This window comes from Sapajus apella, unplaced genomic scaffold (assembly GCF_009761245.1).
Source record: "Sapajus apella isolate SASKATOON/1434 unplaced genomic scaffold, GSC_monkey_1.0 scaffold23, whole genome shotgun sequence".
In the NCBI taxonomy this organism is placed as follows: Eukaryota; Metazoa; Chordata; class Mammalia; order Primates; family Cebidae; genus Sapajus; species Sapajus apella.
Genome location: NW_022436963.1, coordinates 4950115 through 4973919, shown reverse-complemented (window position 1 = coordinate 4973919; position 23805 = coordinate 4950115). Strand labels below are relative to the sequence as shown.

Here is a 23805-nt window from a genome sequence, read left to right as displayed (position 1 = left end):
TTAAGAATTGTCAAGAAAGGATTCACTGGAGAGGGGTGCAAAAGGAAGTAGGAGATTTATCCGTTTCTTGTGTTTCATTTCCTCACTTCTTAGCTGAGAAATCCAAATGGTCTGACAGCACTTACATCAGTGCCCTGAATTTGCCTGCGAAAATTGCAGAATATTAATTGGCTTACATACGCAGCTACATTAATTATTCCATTGATCTGAATTAATCTGCCTTTCTGAAAGGTATTTATTTTCTAAGTTTGTTTAATCGTGTTCTCTTGAGCTACAAAAAGCAACAATCTGGGTCACCATCCACGTCATTAAATTTGGTAAGAAGGCTAACACCATCTCTGCCTCGACTACAATAATCTATCTCCAGCGGTGGGAGGCTTCCCACCACGTCTGCTTTTTCTTTAAAACAATCATCTAGTGTCACATGGCTACAAGCAAATCAAAAGCTATGAAAAATGTTCAAAGTTACACAAAGGATCTCTGGCATAGTAAAAATACATACTACCAGTGTTTATGTGATTATCCAACTCCCATTTATAGTTATATTTTCAGCAACAATACCCAAAATTTTTAGAAAATTCTCTAGATATCAAACTACCAAAGCCCAAATACAAATAGGCATCACATTACATCTGAAATGTGCCACAACATTTTAAATGTAACATGAAATCCTGTACATAAATTGTTAAGGCTTATTCACAAGAGCATAATTTCACTATCTTCAGAAGCCAGCAGAGCTCTCCCACACAAGGGAGAGCCTAGTGTGTTTGCCTTTACAACGCTCGCTCAGTTAGGAACATCCAGCCCTGCTAAAATAGAGCTTCAACATGAGAAGCCAAAAACAAACGGAACCAGCTAAGAGAAGAGAAGAAAAACAATAGAGTTTCCTGTTATCCGGCATGGGCTCCCCTTCATCTACCATTCTGCATGGCTTCTGACTACAAAGAACCAATCCTTGCAAGAAGGATGCTGCAGCACCAGAAAAATCCTGAAATGGCTTCTGAATCATCAAAGAAAGATTGCAGAATGTCAGAGGTAAAAACGATCCTAGCAATCTTCTTATCCAATCCTCCCAATTGCTGGTAGCCGCATGGCAATGCAGAAAGGTATGAAAAATGACCCCAAATACAACTAGTTGACAGGTGACTGCGACAGGATCCTAGTGGCAATCCAGTGCTCTTCAGTGCTTTTTTTTTTTTTTTTTTTTTAACTATATCAACCTTTCCCAAAGGAAATTCCATGGACCACCGGTTCCATGATATTAAAGTCTTTTGCCAAAAGAAAAAAAAAAAATGTTTAAAGAATTTATGACTGATTACTTTTAGGGACTAGCTGAGTTAAACAAAAGGAAACCTGTTTTTTAACTGCAGAACTTCCCAAAGCTTTTACTAAGCTAGCATGCAGTATAAATCTTTAAGAAGGCAGCAAAGTATATGAAAGCATCCTGACTCATTTAACCATACAATTATTTTATCTCAGGACATTTCATAGGATGCGGGGCATTTCACAGGACATGGAGTAGAAACTTCAATACCATATCACGTATTCAATAATACATATTATTCTCCAAATTATGCTCTATGTAGATTTATTAGTTTTGTTGTATTCTACTTCTCTAAAAATAGTTCATGTACAAAGTCTATGATAATTCTCTACTTACCAGAGCAACTGGCCAAAGTACCCACCACTCCCAAGAACACTAGACTTAACAAAAACAAAAACAACTATTATCAGGAAAAGAATGGTAGCAAAAGCTTATGTGGAGAGAAAATCTGCTACAAATCTCTTCCATAACAATCCCATATCTATTTATAAAAGATTCATGACTTTAAATACTTTCATTCAGTATAAATTTGAGAATACAGGTTAAAACAAACAAACAAAAAAACCACTGTTGCAAAGCTCCAAGAAACACCACATGCATGGCTGTAAACTTCAACCACCCAGAAGGCAAGCTGCCAGTTTAAGTATAGAAGCAAACGATAACCATATACCAGGACCAGCAGGAACTCTCAGGACACTTACCAAGTTATGGTTTGTTGAATTAGAATCATCTTCAGGGAATGGGATGTAAATAGCTAAGGCCACACAATTGGCAAAAATAGCCAATAATATAAATATGTCAAATGGTCTGAAAAATCTTGTTAAGGTATATATGTGTTATGGAAACACAAACCATGTCCCTCATCACACTCCCGCTCACGCCACTTGCGAAGCACCTTTAAAATGAAAATGGCATACACAAATCATATTTCGGCTGACTGCTGAAACTGCTAGGTTTTCAGCAGAAGTAATCGTCAGTGGTCATCTCACAGTGGAGCCTCCTATCAAATGACCTCTCCTATCAAACGTCCTTTCCTTCTGTTGCAAGGATCATGTTACACTCATTCTTCTGCTGCACACTGTCTACTGAAACCTAAAAGTACATCCAATTAGGGCACTGTGTGAACCAGGTTTCTGCTTCTTATAGGTTTAAAAGTGACAAGGGTCTTACTAAGTTCCCGGCTGTTGTAGACACAGGGAAGTCATCATGGGGTAAATCTCTTCCGCAGAGCCTTGCCTCCATGTGTTAGAGCCATTTTCTCAGGGGCTATTCTTGGCAGGGTCAGCCTAAATCGCCTGTCTGGATTGGGCCAGGCCAAGTCACCAGGACCTTCTCCGTTCTACCTGTGACTTTCTCATGGCATGTTCCAATACCTCAGACGTGATCCGCAGCGAGCCAGGCTTCAGCTCCTGCCTCTGCTTTCTCTGCTAAAGGAATCGATGGCTATAACTGCTTCAGATTAGAGCTGGACTGGAGCTCAGTTTATAATATGCTGTTACCGTGCTCAATTTGTAAACAAATTAAATTAAAAAGCCATAAGAAATCAGCACCAGACACATTAAAAGTAGGGTTTAACAATTCTCAATCTCGGTGGTCTATCTGGAAGAATCACTGTGAGATCAGCCTTCAAGAAATACTTGCCTAAACATTCTGGTGTTATTAAGAGACATTGTCAAAACTGGCAATACAAAATTTGACATCTGCCAAAATGACTGTTTTTCTTCTTTGGGTTTTCAGCCTTTCCAAATGCAAGGTTTCGCGAGCACCAGCCTCATCTGCAATTCCTAGGCTTGATTTTATGACAGTGCTTCGCCTATAGACACTTACCCACAAGAGGGAAGGCCATGGTTTAAATACCTCAACATACATAAAACTGGAGGATACAAACTGAACTATCCTCCATTTGTTCTGACATTCTTTTGGAAAATCCAAAAATGCTGCAGAAAACAAATACCCTTTACCTCTCTAGAGATATCTTTTTTTTTTTTTTTTTTTTGAAATGGGGTCTCACTGTCACTGAGGCCGGAGTACACTGATGCAATCTCAGCTTGCTGCAACCTCCGCCTCCCAGGCTCAAGTCATCCTCCCACTGCAGCCTCCCAAGTAGCTGGGACTACAGACATGTGCTACCAGGCTGGCTAATTTTTTTTTTAGTAGAGATAGGGGTTTTGTCATGTTGCCCAAGCTGGTCTTAAACTCCTGGACTCAAACAATCTGCTCACCTTAACCTCCCAGAATGCTGGAATTACAGGCATGAGCCACCATGCCCAGCCTCTGCAGAGATCTTGAGTTTCATAAAACCTCCATCCTCAAAGAGCTTTGACAACTCATCGAAAAAAGGCAATGAATAACATTATTCCCTTAATAATTTGGATGGTTTTTTTTTTTTAAGCCAATCAGCTTTAATTCACACTGGTTCTCTTAACTCATCTAATATTATAAAATCTTTTTCACCCAGGGATCCAACTTTCAGACAAGCCCACCGCAGGAAGACTTCAGAATTCCCTTTCCATTTTTCCTTTTCATGGGTCCCCACTGAAATCTAAAAAGTCAAGGGCCCCAATGTTGCTCTCTATAGAAACACAATAGTCTCTTCCCTCCCTCACACTACCATTCTTCCTTTTCAATTTTCTAATCCCTAAATGATAAACCAGCACCTCTGAGAAATGCTAACACTGTTCAGGAGGACTAAACATAAGTTGTATTTTTACTTTATGTTGGTCCAGTTTCAGTCTCCAGGTACAAGTGATACCATCTCACTGCCATAAGATTTTCACAAGTGAAGCAGAACAGAGCAATAGAAAAATAGATGGGTCTGATCTTAACAATTCCTTCTGATAAGGAGAATATCCCTCACTCCCTCAGGGGGCAGGACACTCTTCACTCTTTCATGCTTGTCGGTAAAAGCAAAGGACCCTGGCTCTCCCACTGCGGACTGGGCCTGACAGAGCTGGCTGGAGTGGAAAGGATTTCTATAGCCTGCTCCCTAAATTAGAAGGAAACTGTCATTTAAAAAAAAATTATATATTGCTTAAGGATCTATCTATTTTACAAACTATCCCATTTGTAAACAGGCTTCTCCCTGAATTGGCAGCCACATCCCCTAACTCCTGTACACATGTGTCTGGCAACTGAAAGAAGGGAGACGGCAGCGTGATCCAGGAATTCACTCTATATGCAAAAACTGCTATGTACACATTACTGTGCACAAAGAGAAACAGCATCAGGCCTCCCACCTATTCCACACAAAATTAGTGACCCCACAAGGAGATCTCTGCTTACTCAGAGTCATGTCAAGCCAATCCAAGGAGGAGAAGATCTTCCTGGCAAGGTACAGCCACTGCCATGACTCCAGCAATGCCACTGGGCCACATGCTGGCTTACTGAGCTCCCTCCTGGCTCCCAGACTAGAGAACTTCAAGAGAAAATGCACACACACAACCCCACCTATGTGAGAGACACTATAACTCACTCTAGAGAAGGGACATCTGTTGCAAAATGAAAAAGCACACGAGAACCCCTCGAACCCTACCCTAGCATTTGGCTGCTCTCTCCAAAACCTTTCTAGACAGTTACCTCATCTTAACTCCTGTCCACGAGCAGAGAAAACAGCCAGCTAAGACAGAGAGCATGCAAATAGCTGCCAAGCTTGATTCTCAAATTATAAGGGGATTTCAGCTCTACTTTCTAGCTGGTTGCCAACATCTTCCCCTTTTGGCATGGCCCCTCCATCCTTCTGGGCCTGGTGGGGGGAATTCCTATATTCACACCCCTTCCTATAGTTAGGAATTGCTCTAAGGCCCCTGTCAGTTCCAAACACACTTCTGGGGAAAGGAAATGCTTTATGTTACCCAGACCAATGAATCATCTGCCTAATTAAAAAGCCATTTGCTCAGAAAGAAGGCCTCAGTCAATCTTCTCTGAAGAGGGTGGCCTCCAGATTTGGGCAGGGGTTAAGCAGGCTGAAGCACAATCGTTTCCCAAGATCTTGGACATGACAACCATTCTGGGGCATTTGGAGTTCAATTTTAAAAATACAAAGGAGACACCCAGATATGTAAGTCCAGCTCAAGGACATAGACAGGATTTTTTATAAAGGCAGCAACTGCAAATTCCTCCACTGAGAGGGCTGTTCTATAACTCATAAGGGCTCAGGAATAAGAGGCACACACCAACCTCTCCCTTCCCTGGCTCCCTCATGCTCACGTTTCAAATACTTTCTTAGAACTTGTCAAAAGGAAATTCCAGGAAATTATAGCATTGATCAGAAAAAAAAAAATCAAAAGTAATCTCTCCCTAGGAAGCACATGTTCATATCTGTAGCTACCTGAATAATTAGAATCGCCAAATGTCAGACTAGAGGCAACCTTAGCATTAATTGTAGTTGCAGAAGCAAATTTCGAACATCAGAATGAGAAGATTCTACTAAAGGTCAAAAACGTATTCCCTTCCAGTAGAGTCTCATACAGTCTTTTTTTTTTTTTTTTTTTTTTCTAATCTGTATGCCTTATTTGCAATAGATTCAATGCATGGTATTGCCCCAAAACAACACAGAATTTAAAACTAACCATCTAATGTCCAAAGACCAAAGGTTGGTTTCCCATTTTAATTATCTACCACTGTGAAGTTTCAGGCTGTCGTTCCCTCCCCCCACTACACTACACACACACCCAGACAGTGGGCTAAATATACCCGTACAGCCACCCCTCTGCAACCCGAGGAGACAGGAAGGTATATACAATGAAACCCCTTATATACAACTTCTGTTGCTCGCATTCCAGACTGCTACAGCTTTGTGTCATTTCAGAAAGCAAATCCTTTTAAAAAAACAGATGGTAAAAGAGAAAACGAGAAAGACTACCCCCCAAAAAAGGATACTTCCATTCCACTATACTAATGCAGGCTCTTCGGATGGGGTTATTGAGTGATAAACAGAAAAGGGCGCGGGCAGGTCGGCTGTTGGACGAGTTACCCTGTTTTTTGCTCTTGGCGTATTGCTGACGTTTTCTTTGGGAGAGAGATCCTACAGGTGGGGGTGCGGAGGTGCTCATAGTTTGGGCAGCCTTGGCCTGTCTAGCAGCATCGATTGCAGCTTGCCAAGACAGGACAGTTTGCTTGGAGCTATTCGGCTGAGAAGTTGGTCCTTCACCAGAAAGAGGGAGTCTGGTGCCTCTTGCATAGTTTGCCTCTGGGGAGAAGGAGAAAAACAAAGATTTTTTTTTAAATGAGGATCCAATGTGTAGGAGAAAAAAATCAAAGGTTGTCTCCCATCAATAACCAGGGTAATCATTCATGCCTATGTTTCCAGTTTGAATCTTATGTCCTATTTTTCACAAGCTGGGGTTTAGTCAGCTAGAGAGGCAAGAAAGTCCACGAGCTCTGGTCTCAGTGTCAATCACACAGGATCACTGCTGCATCACAGCCAGCAGAGTTAGTACTCCTTCATATCATGTCTTCACAAAGGGTCTTTTAGTGCCTTTCTTCTGACAAAACTGAGGTCATTCGCACGTTTAATCCACATCTCTGATTTTTAAAACCCATGTGTCTCTAATGAGTTAACAGATAGGTACAACAGCTTTTCTCTAACATAACTACCACTAGCACCAAGAAAAAAAAGGCAGCACCAATAATTCAATAGTCTTAATCATTTTCAGGGTGTTACTCCAACATCTTTCCACAGCCACAAATGCATTTTTTTTCAGTACGGGGTGGAGGGGGGGATCTTCCACAGGCACCCAGGCAATACCAAAAACCCCATAACAAATATCTAGATTATGCACTGACACTTCCTGCAAATGAAAATTCATGATGCTTGGGACTCATTTCCTCCACAGGCTTCCGAAAACAGAAAACATCTTTAGGGCTTTTTTGCATTTTAAATTGCAGCAGCATCAGCCAAGCCAGCATCCAGAGAGACAGGCAAGGCAGTGAGCCTGCACCCCTACACCTAGGATAGACTGGCTGGATTATGCCAGGGGCCTCCAGGCCTAAGAGGGAATTATCTCCATGTAGGCTAGCATCCAGGTGCACACAAGGCAGAAACCCAACGAGGCTCCCTATGCAAAGCCCCCACCAGCTTTGGGTCAGGCCACCTCCCAGGCAGATCTCCCAGGCACCTGCCGCCTTCTGCCAGTCTCCTCACTGAAGCAGACGTCAAAGTGAGAGAGGTGGCAGAAAGGTAGAGAATGGGCGTTTGCAAAACCAATTATTGCTAAGTGAAGAGTCAAAGCAAGCATCAGTCTGAAAGCCTGAGAAGGAGGCAAAGCGGCCGAGCAGCGGGCAATCGGAACGGGGGACAAGTCGTGCCAAGCTTCTCCCTAGGGGAGCGCTCACCCGGAAAGGCTTCCAGCCGACCGGGGTTGGGGGGCACTGGCGGTCTCTAAAGGGGAGGGCTGGCCAGGAGCTGCTCCATCCTCCCTCGACCCAGCCCCGGCCGGCGTGGAAGCTGCACGTGGTGCCAGGGCCAGGGCTGGGGAGGGGAGCCCCACAGCGGCAGCAGCTCCCCGGGCATTGCTAGGTTACCGACGTGTGCACAGCCAGCGACGGAGCGGGAATGCACGCTCAACCCGAGCCCCTTCCCCCGATGACACCGAGGCCAGGCCTCCCCCGAGAAGGGAGGGGTGTACTTCACCCACCGGCGCGGAGGGCGAAACCGGGCAATCCTAGAATTTTCCGGATGCCACTAGGGACCTTCTTCCTAGTCAACGAGGGGGCGGGGGAGGAGGGGAAAGGCGAGGAGGAGGCTGGCAAGGGGGCTCCGGCTGAAGACTCGCGGCCCCCTGCCAACCCCCCGGGGGCGCAGAAGGAAAGTTGAGCCCGAGGACACTGAACCCGAATCACCCCGACTCGCCGCCCCTCCGGCTGCACAGTGCTCCACACACTCCACGGCCGCCCCCACCCCACAAATGCAGAATTAACTCTGACATTCAGGGCCTGGAGGGGAGCGCGGAGTGGCAGTCACGCATGTCCCTCTCTGAGTAGACGACACCGAGCTGGCAGCACCCTCTCCAACGCCCTCAACCCACCCAGCCCCGCGGGGAAGGGGGAGGGGGCTGGAAGACCGTGACAGGATCCGATTTGGCAGCGGGTGCCGGGGCTCTGGCTGCTCACCGTTCGCGTGGTCCGCTTGCTGCTGCCGTTGATGCTGCATTTTTTTCATCATCATCATCATCATCATCCACGAACATTTATTGAGCGACTACTGTGTGCAGGGCACTGTGCTGGGCGTTGGGCGGGGGCGGAATGGGTAAGGGGATCACCAATAGGTAGGAGCCGCGGTCCCTGCCCTTATTCTTGCTTCAGCAGGGGGTGGGGAGGGATGAGGACAAATAACAGAAAATAAGGATAATTGATTTAAAAAAAAAAAAAAAAAAAAAAAAAAAAACCGCTCGCCGCCCAAGCTCTTTTCCAAAAATGGAGCAAAATAAACTTTTTAAAAAAATAAAATCCGATGTATATATTATCTTAATAATATATACATGTAATTTTTTGCTGCAAAGGAGAACTGGCTTGTCCCCTCCTCTAGCGGAGAGACGCCGCGGTAATGCCGGCCCGGCCGCCGGGGCTGCTCGGCGCGCCCCCCATGCCCACCCGTCCGCCCGCCCGCCGCGGTGCCCGGTGCCCGCCGCCGCCGCCCGCGCCGCCGCTGGCTCGGGACCGCGGGCAGCCGGAGCTCACATCCGGGGACGGAGGCGCCCGCCCGCCCGCTCGCTCCGCGCCCGCCGCGCCGCGCCGCACGCCGACTTCGCCCTGGCGACGCTGCGCGCCCGCCGCCGTCCCCCGCCCCCCGCCCGCCCCGAGCCTCCCACGGCCCGCGCCGCGCCCCGGAGGGTCGGCCGCCCGGCGCGGGGATCTGCCCGGAACCGCCTGCGCGCTTGGAGTGGCCTCCGCGTGGGACTCGGGGTGCCTCCACCCCGGCCTGGCCCGGCTGACCTGCGGGCGCCAAAGGGTTAAGCGCGCTCCAGCGGCGGGCTGCCCGGTTAACCCCCTCCGCGCCGCACGATGCGCTCAAACCCGTGGCCCCGGAGGAGGCGGGCGGTGCCAGTGGCTCCCGCGGCGCTGGGGTGCGGATGAAGCGCTCCCTCCGGCGCATTTCTGGGCTGGGGGACCGCTCGAGCTCCCGCGCGCGCCGGGGCTCCGCGCCGCCCTCCCTCTGCGCACACCTGGAGGAGGCCCCGCCCCCTGGGAGCACAGGTGCTAGCGGGCCGTAGCGGCTGTGGTCTCCCTGCGCACCCTCTTCAAGGCTCGCCCGGGCTCCCCGCAGCTCCGGAGCCGGGCAGTCGCTCTCTCCTTTCCTAGGGTCCTGGACGCGCGGGTATGGGGGAGCCTGGCTCTACTCTGTAGAGAGCACTCACTGCCCCAGGTAACTGCCTGCAGCTGGAACAGCCAATCCAGGGTGCCCCCCTTCTTCTCCCCAGCCCAGTGCCCGGCCTGGCGTCGCAGAGGGCCACGGGGTTGGGGGGGCGGCAATATCACCCCTACCCTACCCCACCCCGCCCCCTTGTGTGTTTGGAGGCAGGTACAGGGAAGTCAAAGCCAAGGTCTTTCAAACCGCTCGTGTTACTCAAGGAAATAGACAGTGCTGCTGAAACTGTTGTCTCCAGTCTGGGAGCTGAAGGGGGTAGTTGTTTTTTGATACCTTCGCTGGCTCGGATTTAGGGTGGGGAGGTTTGCAAACGGCAGCTCCTGTCTAGGGGGGAAAATACTTTATCCAGTGGATGCCTGGTATTTTTTATTTAGCTTTCTGCTGGCTGTTAGGAGAAGGGCGTCTGCTTTATTACTTCACAGGATTCGATTTATTTGCTTTTGTTCCGATCTGCATGTTCCTACGGTGTTTTAGAACGTTTCAGAACAGTGGCTTTAAAGCAAAAATAAAGTAAAAGCTCAGCGTGAATTAAGAAAAATAAGTGTTTATGGGAAGGTGCTCTTTGCCCACAGACGACACACTAGTCATCCTCAATTGTTGGGGAGGCACATGGGCAGAGAGACTGGGGACCAGACACAAGACTCTCCAGGGGCCTTCCTCAGGGGGTGTCTGGTCCGTGAGGATGAAAACAACCCGACTTGTCCTTTTTTGTGTGCTTTGTTTTTGGAGACTGGAGAGGCGAGGAATTGCCTGTGCTCTAGTAACAATACAAAGCTGGCCTGAGCTACCGCTCCTACGGATGCTTCTGATCCAAAATCGGAAGGGATAGAAGACGGTTCCCTCCAAAGAAACGGCCCATCCATGGGGCATATATGGAATTCACAAGCAGATGTGTAACTTTCAGAATTCCTGGTCTAAAGCCTTGCCTCTTGAGGCCTTTTCTACAAAATCCCACGAGCAAGTTTGTTTTATGATATCTTCGCTGGCTCAGATTTAGGGTGGGGGAGGTTTGCAAACAGCAGCTCCTGTCTAGAGAGAAAAATACTGTATCTAGTGGATGAGGGAGCAGAACCATATTTGCTTATGGTTCGCTTCAGTGCAGCCAGCATTCATAAAGCACCAGTTAAGAACAAGGGTCTCTGCTAGATGTCAGGACAAATCTGTGGCATAGTTTCTTCCTCAAGGACAATCTAATGATGGAAGAAAACTTACCAAGTTTATGGAATTCCAGGAGGGTTTTGTTGTTTTTTTTTTTAATTTATTTTTAGAAACAGGGTCTTACCATACATGAGGCCAAAAAACATATGAAAAAATGCTCATCATCAGTGGTCATCAGAGAAATGCAAATCAAAACTACATTGAGATACCATCTCACGCCAGTTAGAATGGCGATCATTAAAAAATCTAGAGACAACAGATGCTGGAGAGGATGTGGAGAAATAGGAACACTTTTACACTGTTGGTGGGAGTGTAAATTAGTTCAAACATTGTGGAAGACAGTGTGGCAATTCCTCAAGGAACTAGAAATAGAAATTCCCTTTGACCCAGCAATCCTATTACTGGGTATATATCCAAAGGATTATAAATTGTTCTACTATAAGGACATGGGCACACGAATGTTCATTGCACGACTGTTTACAATAGCAAAGACCTGGAACCAACCCAAATGCCCATCGATGATAGACTGGACAGAGAAAATGTGGCACATATACACCATGGAATATTATGCAGCCATCAAAAACGATGAGTTTGTGTCCTTTGTAGGGACATGGATGAACCTGGAAACCATCATTCTCAGCAAACTGACAGAAGAGCAGAAGATCAAACACCGCATGTTCTCACTCATAGGTGGGTGTTGAACAATGACAACACATGGACACAGGGAGGGGAGCACTACATACTGGAGTCTGTTAGGGGGAAATAGGGGAGGGATGGTGGGGGGTGGGGAGCTGGGGAGAGATAGCAAGGGGAGAGATGCCAGATGTAGGTGATGGGGAGGAAGGCAGCAAATCACACTGCCACGCGTGTACCTATGCAATAATCTTGCATGTTCTTCACATGTACCCCAAAACCTAAAATGCAATAAAATAAATAAATGGAATAAAGAAAAAAAAAGAAACAGGGTCTTACTATGTGGCCCACATTGGAGTGCAGTGGTATGATCATAGTTCACTGTAACCTACAAATCCTCACTTCAAGTAGTTCTCCCACCTCAACCTCCCAGCATGCTGGGATTACGGGCATGAGCCACTGCTCAGCCTTGAATTGGAGTTTTTGACATTCCATCCCAGTTTCTGAATGAGTCCCATCTTGGCGATGTCTCCAGCAAGCTTTTTTTTTTTTTTTTTTTTTTTTGAGGGCCTTGATTGAGCACAGCTCTAGATGTATTGGCCCATTGGGTAATTTAAATATTTATATTCCCGTGATAATGTGAACTACTGAGTAAATAAATAATAAGTTTTTTTAAAGGCTTCCTGTGTGCCAGGTTCTAGGGTAGGCACTTTATATGTACTAACTCATTTAGTTCTCATAACAAGCCTATGAGGTACTATAAAACCCTCATTTTGGCCAGGCACAGTGGCTTACGCCTGTAATCCCAGCACTTTGGGAGGCCAAGGCAGGCAGATCTCTTGAGTCCAGGAGTTTGAGAACAGCCTGACCAATATGGTGAAACCCCGTCTCTACTAAAAATACAAAAATTAGCTAGGGGTGGTGGCATGCGCCTGCAGTCCCAGCTACTTGGCTGGTTGGGACAGTAGAATCCCTTGAACCTGGGAGGCAGAGGTTGCAGTGAACGGACATCATGCCACTGCACTCCAGCTTGGGCAACAGAGCAAGACTCTGTCAAACTAAAAAGAAAACAAAAAAAAAAAACTCATTTTACAGACAACAAAACCAAGACACTGAGGATTTAAGTGGCTTGCCCAAAACCACACACAATGTCTTAGTGGCTGAGCCAACCAGACATGAAGAAAGGCTAAAATAAAAGATTTCAACTCTAAATCAGCTACATGTGCTACAACCCAATTATGTTGCTAACACACTGTTGTGGGGGCTTAATCTCCATGACCTTATTTATAAAACACTCCCATGTGAATGCACCAAGCTGGCATGCCAGACATGGTTACCTGTGTGCACTGCGTTTCAAAAAACCTTGCTGCTGGCCCAATCCAGAACCTCACCATCTTACACCGCAGGTCATGCACGAAATACCTCTTCTCCAGTTTTCCTCCCACAAATAATCCATCTTGTTCAAAACACACCATGTCACTTCCCTATCCAAAAATGTTTTTTCCCTCCTTCCTTCCACATCCAACCTAAACTCCTCTGACTAGCATTCAACCTTATCATTTCCCACCATTCACCTTCACTGTGGTCTGCAGTCTCCTCATTAGACTGCGAACATGCTGTGCTCATTTCTGACTCTCTGCCTTGGCTCCTGTTTATTCACTGACCTGAAATCCCTACCTTGCTGACTTGCTGACCTCTCACTAACCCCTCTCCATTGAACAAGCCTCGGTCAAGTTTCTGCCTCCTCCAGAAGCCTCCTCTGATTGCTCCTGCTGCTGTGGACACACGTGTGCCCCCACCCTCACCTCCCCCTCCCTAAAGGCCTGCAGCACCTGGCTTTCTGTTTAATGACATACATTCTTGTGTCTTGTATGATTGCTTACTGGCTATAAATCCTGTCTCTCCAACCACAATGTGGGTCCTTAAGCAAGGATCACCTCCTTAGCCCCCTCCGCCTGCTGCCAAGTGTTATGCTCACAGCAGGCACTAAATACTCTGATTAATCTGCACAGGATCATAAAAGCCCACATAGATCACTAGAAATTGTCAGCTGATATTTACAAAAGTCCTATAAAGTTTATGGTAGCACACTTGGCCCTTAGATAGTAAAAATACAAAACAGGCAAAATTGGGTCCTTTGCGTACCAAGAATTCTAATAAAAGAAGATAAACAAACAGATCCTGAAGGGTATATGCAAAACATATCCTTAAACAAACTGTGATATTGGGTCTAAATGAGTTCCTCCATCCACAGATCCTGATGCTAAGAGGGGAGCCCTGACCACTAACCACCAGAACAGGCAGATTAGGGGGGTGGGGACATGTGTTCCATGTAGAGGGTGGCATGTGCAATGTCAGGCTGAGAAGTCCGAAGTTTGTGCAGAAATTACGGAGTAGATGTTTAGGCTGGGACCTAGGGGGACTTAGGAGATGGTGGTGATAAGGAAGCTTGCAAAGGCAGCACAGAGTGGGCAGTGTCACGTCTCTAGTGTCTGGCTCAACAGACTAGGTGTTACCCCGAGCCAGCAGTTCTGATTTTATTTTTTTTTTTAATCTCAGGACCTCTTTAGACTCCTAACAATTATAAAGAGCTTTTTGTTTTTGTTTTTCAGAGACAGGGTCTGACGCTGTCACACAGGCTGGAATGTAGTGGTGCAACCACAGCTCGCTACAATCTTTAAAAAAAATTTTTTGTAGAAATGGAGTCTCACTTTGTCAAATGATTCTCCTGCCTCAGCCTCCCAAAGTGCTGGGGTTACGGGGATGAGCCACTGCACCCGGCTGAGAACATTTTTCAAATCATTTATAATTCATTTGAAAATAGTCACAAGCCCATTATGTGTTAACATCAATTTTCATTTTAAAATGAAAAGTAACTTTTCCAGAACAAAATCGTGAGAAGAGTGGTGTTCTTATTGTTTGCAAATCTCTTTGCTGTCTGGCTGAAGACAGCTGGATTCTCCTCTGTGTTCCTGCATTCAATCAGTAGTGATAGAATGTTTGGACTGAAGTATGTGAAGAGTATCTAGCCTCACACAGGTATGTAGTTGGAAAATGGAGGACTGTTTTAATCACCTTTTCAGATAACTGTGGATGTTATTCTTTGCCATGATGCCAAAACTTGACTTTTAAAAGTTAGCTGAGGGCTGAGAGGGTGGCTCATGCCTGTAATCCCAACACTTCAGGAGGCCAAGGCAGGCAGATCACGAGGTCAGGAGTTCAAGACCAGCCTGACCAACATGGTAAACCATCTTTGCTAAAAATACACAAAAAATAGCTGAGTATAGTGATGTGCCACTGTAATCTCAGCTACTCAGGAGGCTGAGGCAGAAGAATCGCTTGAACCCGAGAGGTAGAGGTTGCAGTGAGTCAAGATCGTGCCACTACACTCCAACCTTGGCCACAGAGCACGACTCTAACTCACGGAAAAAAAAAAAGTTAGTTGAAATGTGTAATTTCAAACCATGTCAGTGAAACTTTTTACAATGTTACATTAAATTCTATCAGTCTATTTCAGTTTGAAGGGATCTTTTACCCATGCGTAATTTGGTAACATTATGCATTGGTCATTTGGAAAATACTGAATCACTGAGTTACACGGTTTTCCAAATGTTGACACATTTCATTATATGATATCAAAAAGCCAAATTCATTGTTATCACCACCAATCTCATCAGAAAGTCTTTAAGTATTGAAAAACTGTCAAGCTTCCTGTGGTAGATAGAAGTTTTTCAAAATTCTAATTTTCCCCTGAAAGCTGAAATTTTGTAATTGGCACAAATACTGTCAAGATTTTCTTTGAAGTAACAGGCTTACGTCATTCATTTTCAAGAAAATAACTACCACATACTTAGATCTAAATAAACATAGTTTGTCAGTAAAAATGACATTCCATGAAAAAGTAAGCCATTCAGCTTCCTACCTCAAACCATCACACAAGCAAGGCAATCATATACAGCAGAAATGTTTTATGCATTTGTCCCAATTTGTTACTCTGAATATTAAAAAGACATCTACCCAAGGATTAAGATTTAATATAGTTAATTATTTTTACTGCTTCGTCATGGAGATTGTTGAGTAAAACTGCCTTTTATTTTATTTTATTTTACTGTGAATGCATGACGGAGAATAAAGCATCGTCCACCAGTACACGTTGGTGTCGCTGCCCTGATTCATGCTAAGTCACCAGCAGTTTTAAACACTGTTGATTTTGTATCATCAGTGCAATGTCAACACATTAGGGAAGACAAATAAGTCTCAGTGTCACCATGAAAATAGTCTTGACCTCAAAGAAAGGGCCTTTTGGTCCCCCAGGCAGGATTACCAGATAAAATACAGGATGTCCAAATATTGGATGGGGCATACTTATACTTTAAAAAAAAAAATGCTGTTTATTTGAAATTCAAATTTCATTGGGCTTTCTGTATTTTTATTTGCCACAATTGGCAACCTTGCCTCTGGGGGTCCACAGACCACATTTTGAAAACAACTGCTCAAGCTGCTTTGGGTCATTTTTGAGCAGAGAAGTTATATCAGTTGTACTTCATGAAGATAGCTCTAACCTTAGGGGGCGGGGTAGATCGGGGGCGGAAAGATTTGTAGAGCACAGAAAGGTCTGATGGGTTCATTAAGAAGATGTAACTTTTTGTCTTAAGCAATACAAGATTTGTTGATTAATTTTTTTTTTTTTTTTTTTTGAGAGAGAGTCTCGCTTTGTCCCCAGGCGCCACGCTGGAGTGCAGGGGCATGATCTCAGCTCACTGCAAGCTCCGCCTCCTGGGTTGAAGCAATTCTCCTGCCTCAGCCTCCCGAGTCACTGGGACTACAAGCAAACGCCACCATGCCCAGCTAATTTTTGTATTTTTAGTACAGACAGAGTTTCACCACGTTGGCCAGGATGGTCTCAATCTCTTGACCTCATGATCCACCCACCTCAGCCTCCCAAAGTGCTGGGATTACAGGCGTGAGCCACCGCACCCAGCGATGAATTTCTTTAGTTATTGTGAGGAGCAGCACTACTCAGAGATTGCGCAGGGAAAACAGGAAGCCAGCACAGGGCAGCTCCCTGCCTAGTGAGGTCCCCTAATGCATGGTGCTAACTGGCTACTCTCCCCCATCCTCCACCATCCCCCACCACCATCAGATCTCCATTACAACTGACTGATGCCTCACCCAGCAAAATTTAAAGTTCTTTCTTCTTGCTTCAGCCTCATTGCAAGTAGAGTCCAGCTGGTCTTTATCCTTCATCAAGTAACTGTTCACTTGAAGAACAGGATTTACATTTCACATCAGACAAAGTAATTCCAATTCCTTTAACTGGTTTATTCCCATCCCCTTTGACCCAATTCTTAATCTTATCCACTACTCTCTGATGCACCATGTACTCTCCACTTCCACAGCTGGGAAATCCTGGCAGAGTCTAGTGCATGCAGTCAACACCCCATTATCATGCTGACTGAAAGGAGAGAATAAGTCTTAAGTGTCCCATCTGTGAAATAAACTGGTTATAAAACATGATCTCTAAGAGTTCTTCACATTCTAGTATGGCATATTGGAGAGCCTAAACTTTGGAGCCACATAGAACTGGGCTTAAATCCTGGCTCTGCCAGCTACTAGCTATGTTGTTTGGGGGATGTCACTTGGCCTCTTAGGGCCTCAGTTTCCTCACCCTTAAAACAGGGATAATATCACCCATCTTGCTTATGCATTGCAAACATTTAAAATAATGTTTCAGAGCTTCTGACTATCAAGTTAAATCATGTAACTTATGTGAACTTAACTAAATATACTCAGGTGCAGAGGGAACCATTTAAGTGGTGCTGGCAGGAGTCTGTCCTTCCTTTCATTGGTCTTAGTTTTTACCTTTATGTTCTGACTTTAGAACTTAACTCCCCACCCCAATTAAAATACTAAGTTGGTGCAATTACTTTTGCACCAACCTAATATAATCCACTCTAATGGCTCTCCTTTTTGTTAAATGCATTCTATCATTCAATTACAGTCCCAAAACAACTGAACACAGTGGGTTTTTTAATAGTCTTTGAATTTTGCTTAATTTTAATTTGTTATTTAGTATTTAAGATTCAGTAGTCAATGCTAGCAGTCCCAAATCAGGACAGAGATCATAGTGAAATAGGTATTTACACACACGCACACAAGTGCAGCTCTGTGGCTCCTGCTGAATGTAATTATAGGCACACACACACCCCACACAACACTGGTTTCAGTCAACACAACTACACAGCCATCTCCAGGTTAAAAGCATAAGCTAGCTGCTGGAAATAAAACTGGTATAGTCACACACTGCAATGAAAAATCACACGGGTCTGCATCCAGTCAACCACAGGAGCAAATTTATGAGGACAGGAAGTTGTTAGGGAGATCCAGAAAGTCAATAAACGTCAGAAATTTTATAGTTCAAACATTAGACTTACTTTGTTTCTTCAGAGCAGTTGTTTAAATATTTAATTCACAGAACAAAATTGAAGTTTAAATGGCACCAGTATCTCTCAGACTTGGCACCTACCATATATGTGGACCTGTTTACTTTTCTTGCTACTTAAAAAAAAAAAAAAACCTAAGTCACAAACCCTTAATACTGACATAAGCTTTTTAAACTTTTAAACCAGTACTTTGGGGGAGCATTAAATAGGAAATCATTAAAAATATTGACTTTTTGTAATCTCAGTTTTACTAATAAGACCCTTTGAAATAAGCACCACCCTCTATTCCCTTTGATTAATACAGTAAGAGAAGATTCAGCCACTTAAGTAACGTTTTCTTTCTGTTTGACAAAAATGCAATATGAAAATGCAGTGACCTCTCACAGCTTCATGATAATGGTTAAGAATGGATGCTAAAAATTAGAACTTGACTGTGGGTTTGAAAATTTGATAAAATAGCCAGACTTTATATTTCCTAGGTTATTGGTACAAACACAGAGGGGAAAAAATACTTTTTAAAAAGTTCTAAATCAAGAAACTTTTGAAGAGGAAGGATCCAAAACTACTTATTTGAAGAAGAATCATTATACATACTTAGATAACTCACTAAGGATTATCTGTTTCATGTCCTAATAACCAGGTTGGCACGATACTACATCCAGAAATATGGAACTTTCTGTTTTTCCGTTTTATCTTTTTTTACGTTGCTATTTTTAATGTGTGTTTATAATACACTGAAGACATCTCAGTCAATCACATATTGAGCAAAATAATCACCATGGCAGGGAGACACACATGGTAGTCTTTATTGTCAACATGTCTATAAAACTAAATAAACATTTGTTAGTGTTCCGTTGTGATAAATACAAGGAACGCGTGGGGCTGAAAGGGAACAGTGTCAAGAGCGCCATAATTTTTCAAAACCTGACATGACTTTAATGGCAATTAACAAAGAATGCCAGGTTGTATGGGAGACTTTTTATAAACACACTATATCACAAACAGACTAGACCTTTAATGATGTTACAGAGTAGCCAAAAGATAGAAGATTGGACATCTTGTCCCAGGAAGCTAAATGCCAAAGTGGTATAAAAAGGTCTTTCAGGATTCTGAACTTTCCACCCACAGCTTGCCTCCCTTCCCTTCAGCAGGCCTTGCTTTTGCTCCCTTTCTCAGCTCCTTGAGCCTAACTGGGTTTCTTTCATCACCCATAGACCTTTCTTCTTGGAAGTTTCTTCCCTCTAGTTCCTTTACTTCCTCCTCCAAATACTTATTCATGAATCTCCAAAGTGTCCCAATTATTATAGCTCACTAGAGACAGCTAAAGGCAAGGTGATCATCCTAAGGACCAGAAGAGCAAGGCTCTCTTCCTGGCCACACTTAGTTGACATCCCAGAACTCTGCAGTGGTACAATTTAAAACTAGAATAAGAGCCAGGTATGGTGGCTTACTCGTGCAATCCTAGTATTTGGGGAGGCCACGGCAGGAGAATCACTTGAGGCCAGGAGTTCGTGACCAGCCTGGGCAACACAGTAAGACTCTGTCTCTATAAAAACAAACAAACAAACAAACAAAAAGCCAGGTGCGGAGGCATGGTGGTGCATGCTCTAGTCCCAGCTACTCAGGAGGCTGAGGTAAGAGGATTGCTTAAGCCAAGGAGGTCAAAGCTGCAGTGAGCTAGGATCACGCCACCACACTCCAGCCTGAGAAACAGAGCAAGCCTCTATCTCCAAATAAATAAATAGTAAACCACAGGACCTGTGGTTTTCAAAGTGTAGTTGCCCCGACAGCAGCAGCTGCATCATCTGAGAACTTGATAGAAATCCAGATTCTCCAACTCACCTCAGACCTACTAATTCAGAAACTCTAGGGGTGTGGCCCAGCAATCTGTGTCTCAGCAAACCCTCCAAGTGTTTCTGATTCATTCTAAAGTTTGAAGACATTGCACTGTACAGATGAATTGCTTTTTGTAAGATTTCTTCTGGTTGTAGCTCTCTGTGATTCTGAATAGATTCTGGCAGCATAAGGAACGTTACTGCTCTTGTGTTTCAATAGTACTTATCATGTGAAAAGCACAATGGCTTACTCTCTTCTGTTCTCTTCTTGATTCTCATAAAATCCCTACAAACTAATGCAACTGGATCTGTTTCACAGAATCTCACAGGACTTATCATGTAAATCATACAGTTTATGACAGCTTTGAGGGCTGGAAAATATTCCACCACAAAGCTAGCCCAATGACCTGATAGAAGACTGTGTATTATAGTTTCAAGGATACCAGGAAGATCAGATTCACTTTTCCACCCAGTTCGCTGACACCAGAAATTCCAACATCATAGCTGAAAGCTCAAGTCCTCCATCTGAAACGCAAATATCCCTGGAACGTCCTAACAAGCACTTTACTTCTCAAGTAAGAAATGGAAGGAAGAGGGTATGAGCATCTTGTTCTCAGGAAGTGGAAAGTCTACACCTGCTTTGAGAAGACTACTCCAAAGGGGATATGTAGGATCACTGTAGGCACCTTTGCTTTCTCCATAATTTTGCCAAGGGCCAGGTGTGCACACAAAACCAGGTGTACATTGTAGGTGCATAAAAACCTTAAGGATTGACTGGAGAGGCTGAAGGAGAAAGAATGAGTAGGCCTTAACAGAGGTAGAAGTAAATGGGCTGATTCCTAACTTTTGGTACACTAGGAAAGATAAAAACCTCCACCCCCAAGCCCCACCCTCCTAACGCTGCCCCCACCACCAAATTAGCATGGAAATGGATCTTCCAATTCTATTTGGTTCTCTTCTTCCTTGCCTGTCTATACATTCCATTTTTTTTAAAGTATTATATTTATATTGTACCTTATAGTTTGCAAAGCACTCTCACATATAATGTTCATTTGCTCACTACAGCCCTATGAAAAAGATAAAATTCTTCATTTACTAAGGAGAAAACCTGGGCTTGGCAACCGCCAATACATGGCAGAGCTTAGATTTGAATTCTTGTTTTCCAACTCCAAGCCTACTTCTTTCATCTGTGTGCATTTTCATTTTTAATTTTATTATATTTTTTAGAGACAAGGTCTCGCTCTGTCACCCAGGCTGGAGTGCAATGGCATGGTCACATCTCACTGTAGCCTCAGTCTCCTGGGCTCAAGCAATCCTCCTGCCTCAGCTTCCTGAGTAGCTGGAACAACAGGAGCATGGCCCCACACTTAATTTTTTTTTTTTTTTGAGACAGAGTCTTGCTCTGTGGACAGGCTCATGTGCAATGGCACGATCTCAGCTCACTGCAACCTCTGCCTCCCGGGTTCAAGTGATTCTCCTGCCTCAGCCTCCTGAGTAGCTGGGATTACAGGCACCCGCCACCATGCCCAGCTAATTATTATGTTTTTAGTAGAGACAGGGTTTCACCATGTTGGCTAGGATGGTCTCGATCTCTTGACCTCATGATCCACCCTCCTCAGCTTCCCAAAGTGCTGAGGGGATTACAGGTGTGAGCCCCCATGCCCGGCCAGTTATTTTTTAATTTTTATTTTTGTAGAGATAGGGTCTTACTATGTTTCCCAGGTTGGTCTTGAACTCCTGGTCTCCAGCAATCCTCCTGCCTTGGCCTCTCAAAGTGCTGGGATTATAGGCATGAGCCACTGCACCTGTCCCGTGTGTATTTTCAATCTGGTTTGCACCCAACTGCAGGGATGAACCATGCATTGATGCTCAACTCCCATACTCCCTTTAAGAGAAGGTTATCAGGGATCCAGAACCCTGGCATAGAGTATGAATCCCAGGCTTCCATCATTCAAGCAGGTTCCCAATTTGCTCCCACTGTTTACCTCCTTCCTGCTTTTAGAGCACAAGAGCTTAATGATTTCACAGATGGGTAACATTGTCAGCCATGGAAAAGACATTCTGCTACACATAATTGTACTTTGAAAATATCACTGTGGAAGTGTGTGGATGAGTCATAGACTTGACAGGGGAACTTCACATAGGCCAGGCCCTTCTGGTAACGATCCCCGCAAGGCTGAGAAGGTGGCCCAGGCCATGGTCCTTCACCAACCCTAAACAGTGGGTTGCTGTGGCCAAGCTGAAAAGACATTCTTTGCTCTATCGCTAAGCCCAATATACTTGGTTCACACATAGATGTTTAGCCTACAGTTATCTAAAATTCCTTCCAAGCCTACAATTGTAATTTATACACAACGAAAGCCTTGATTCCGTTATCTGGTTGTCTTGTACCATTTATGTGACTCCAGCTTCCACCTCGGTAATAATAAATTACAGATTCAAACTTCCAGTCCTGCCCTTTATCCTAAGCTCAATGCCACATCATCTAATGCCTGGCAGATGTTACCACCATCAAATTTAAGTGGAAATGTCTAAAACCAAATTCACTTCTCATCATCCTCTGCAAACCAGCTCCCCATAGCAGCTTCTAGCACAGCCATTTTTTCAACTCTCAGGACTCAACATGACAGAACTGTCTTCTTTGCACATTTGGTTCATTGCTATTAATTTCTGTTTCCCTAGTACACTCTTCATACTGCTGCCTATCTGATCTTTATTAAATGTTCTTCTGTGAACCAACATTGTCATTCTTGCTTTATAACCATAAGAACAGCAGTTCTCAGCCCTGTCTACGGGTTAGAGCTTCTTAAAACTTCCATTGCGTAAGCCCAATCCCTAGAATATTCTGATTCAGGGGGCCTGGAGTGGGGCCCAGTGGTCAGTATCACTGAGAATTAATGTCCTGAGCTACAGCACTTTTCAGACTTAAAGGAGCATGAAGTCATCTTTGGATCTTGTTAAAATGTAGATGTGGATCCAGCAGAGCTGTGGTGGGCCTGAGATTCTGCATTTGTTTTTTGTTTTGTTTCTTTTTTCTTTCTGAGACAGAGTCTTGCTCTGTCTCCCAGGCTGGAGTGCAGTGGCATGATCTTGGCTCACTGTAACCTCCATCTCCTGGGTTCAAGCGATTCTCCTCTCTCAGCCTCCTGAGTAGCTAGGATTACAGGTGCCCACCAACCACACCTGCCTAATTTTTGTATTTTTAGTAGAGATGGGATTTCATCATGTTGGCCAGGCTGGTCTTGAACACCTGACCTCAAGTGATCTGCCTGCCTCAGCCTCCCAAAGTGCTGGGATTACAGGTGTGAGCCACCGTGCCCAGCTGAGATTCTGAATTTCTAACATGCTCCCAGGTGATATTGATGCTTCTAGTTCCCAGGCCACACTTTGGGTATCAAGGTCCTAGAGCATCAAGACTAACCTCCCATTCTGCCTGGTTTTAAGGCCCTGGCCTCATTTCCCGCTGCTTCCTGTTCTCACCAGGCCAGCTCCAGACATGGACCCTCCCTCACCATCCTGGTTTACTTGGAACGCCTGACACCCTTCTCTCTGCCTGGTGAGGACTCTGTGGGTCCTCACCCCTCTGTCAGGACCCAAAGGGCCCTGGCCTTTACCTACCATTTAGTCTTCCCCAACTACCCCATGGTTTATTAATCCCTTTTTCCTCTAATCTCCCAGCACTATAGAAAGTGCAGTGATCCTCCCATCACGTACTAAGCTCTGCAGCCGACAGCAGAAAGAAAACTGGACTGAGAGAGATATGGAAATTGGGCACATCTTGTAACTGCTGGCAAGTCATTTTCCCTTTCTAAAAAAAAATGCTCCTCAGAAACTTGGTTCAGCAGAATAGTCCTAGGGACATGGGAGGCCAATTGTAATAAACAAATTGCAGACATGTCAGCAGCTAAAGCTATTCCTAAGAACATTCAAGTGAAGAGAAACTTGAAAGATCACTTGATCTCACCATCCCTCTCTCCGCAGATTTTACCAGTAGAAGCTGAAGCCCTGACAAGAGAAAGAGCTTCCTTAGTTACCTAATTGGTCAAC

General features: G+C 44.7%; 1 protein-coding gene across 8 annotated transcripts in view; it reads right to left on the bottom strand.

The window, feature by feature from the left end:
- Window positions 1-23805, bottom strand: part of CACNA1D (calcium voltage-gated channel subunit alpha1 D) — a 461268-nt gene that overhangs the window by 311235 nt on the left and 126228 nt on the right. For 3 of the 8 annotated variants that reach the window (XM_032290214.1, XM_032290216.1, XM_032290212.1), the window contains exons 1-3: window positions 8435-9070; window positions 6203-6512; window positions 2026-2131 (exon numbers count right to left, since the gene is read on the bottom strand). In XM_032290214.1, coding sequence (XP_032146105.1) covers window positions 2026-2131; window positions 6203-6512; window positions 8435-8501 — 483 coding nt within the window. In that variant the 5' untranslated portion in view covers window positions 8502-9070. Of the gene's footprint in view, window positions 1-2025; window positions 2132-6202; window positions 6513-8434; window positions 9071-23805 lie in introns of those variants that run through there. The other 5 variants (XM_032290211.1, XM_032290213.1, XM_032290209.1 and 2 more) reach the window with 4 other exon arrangements.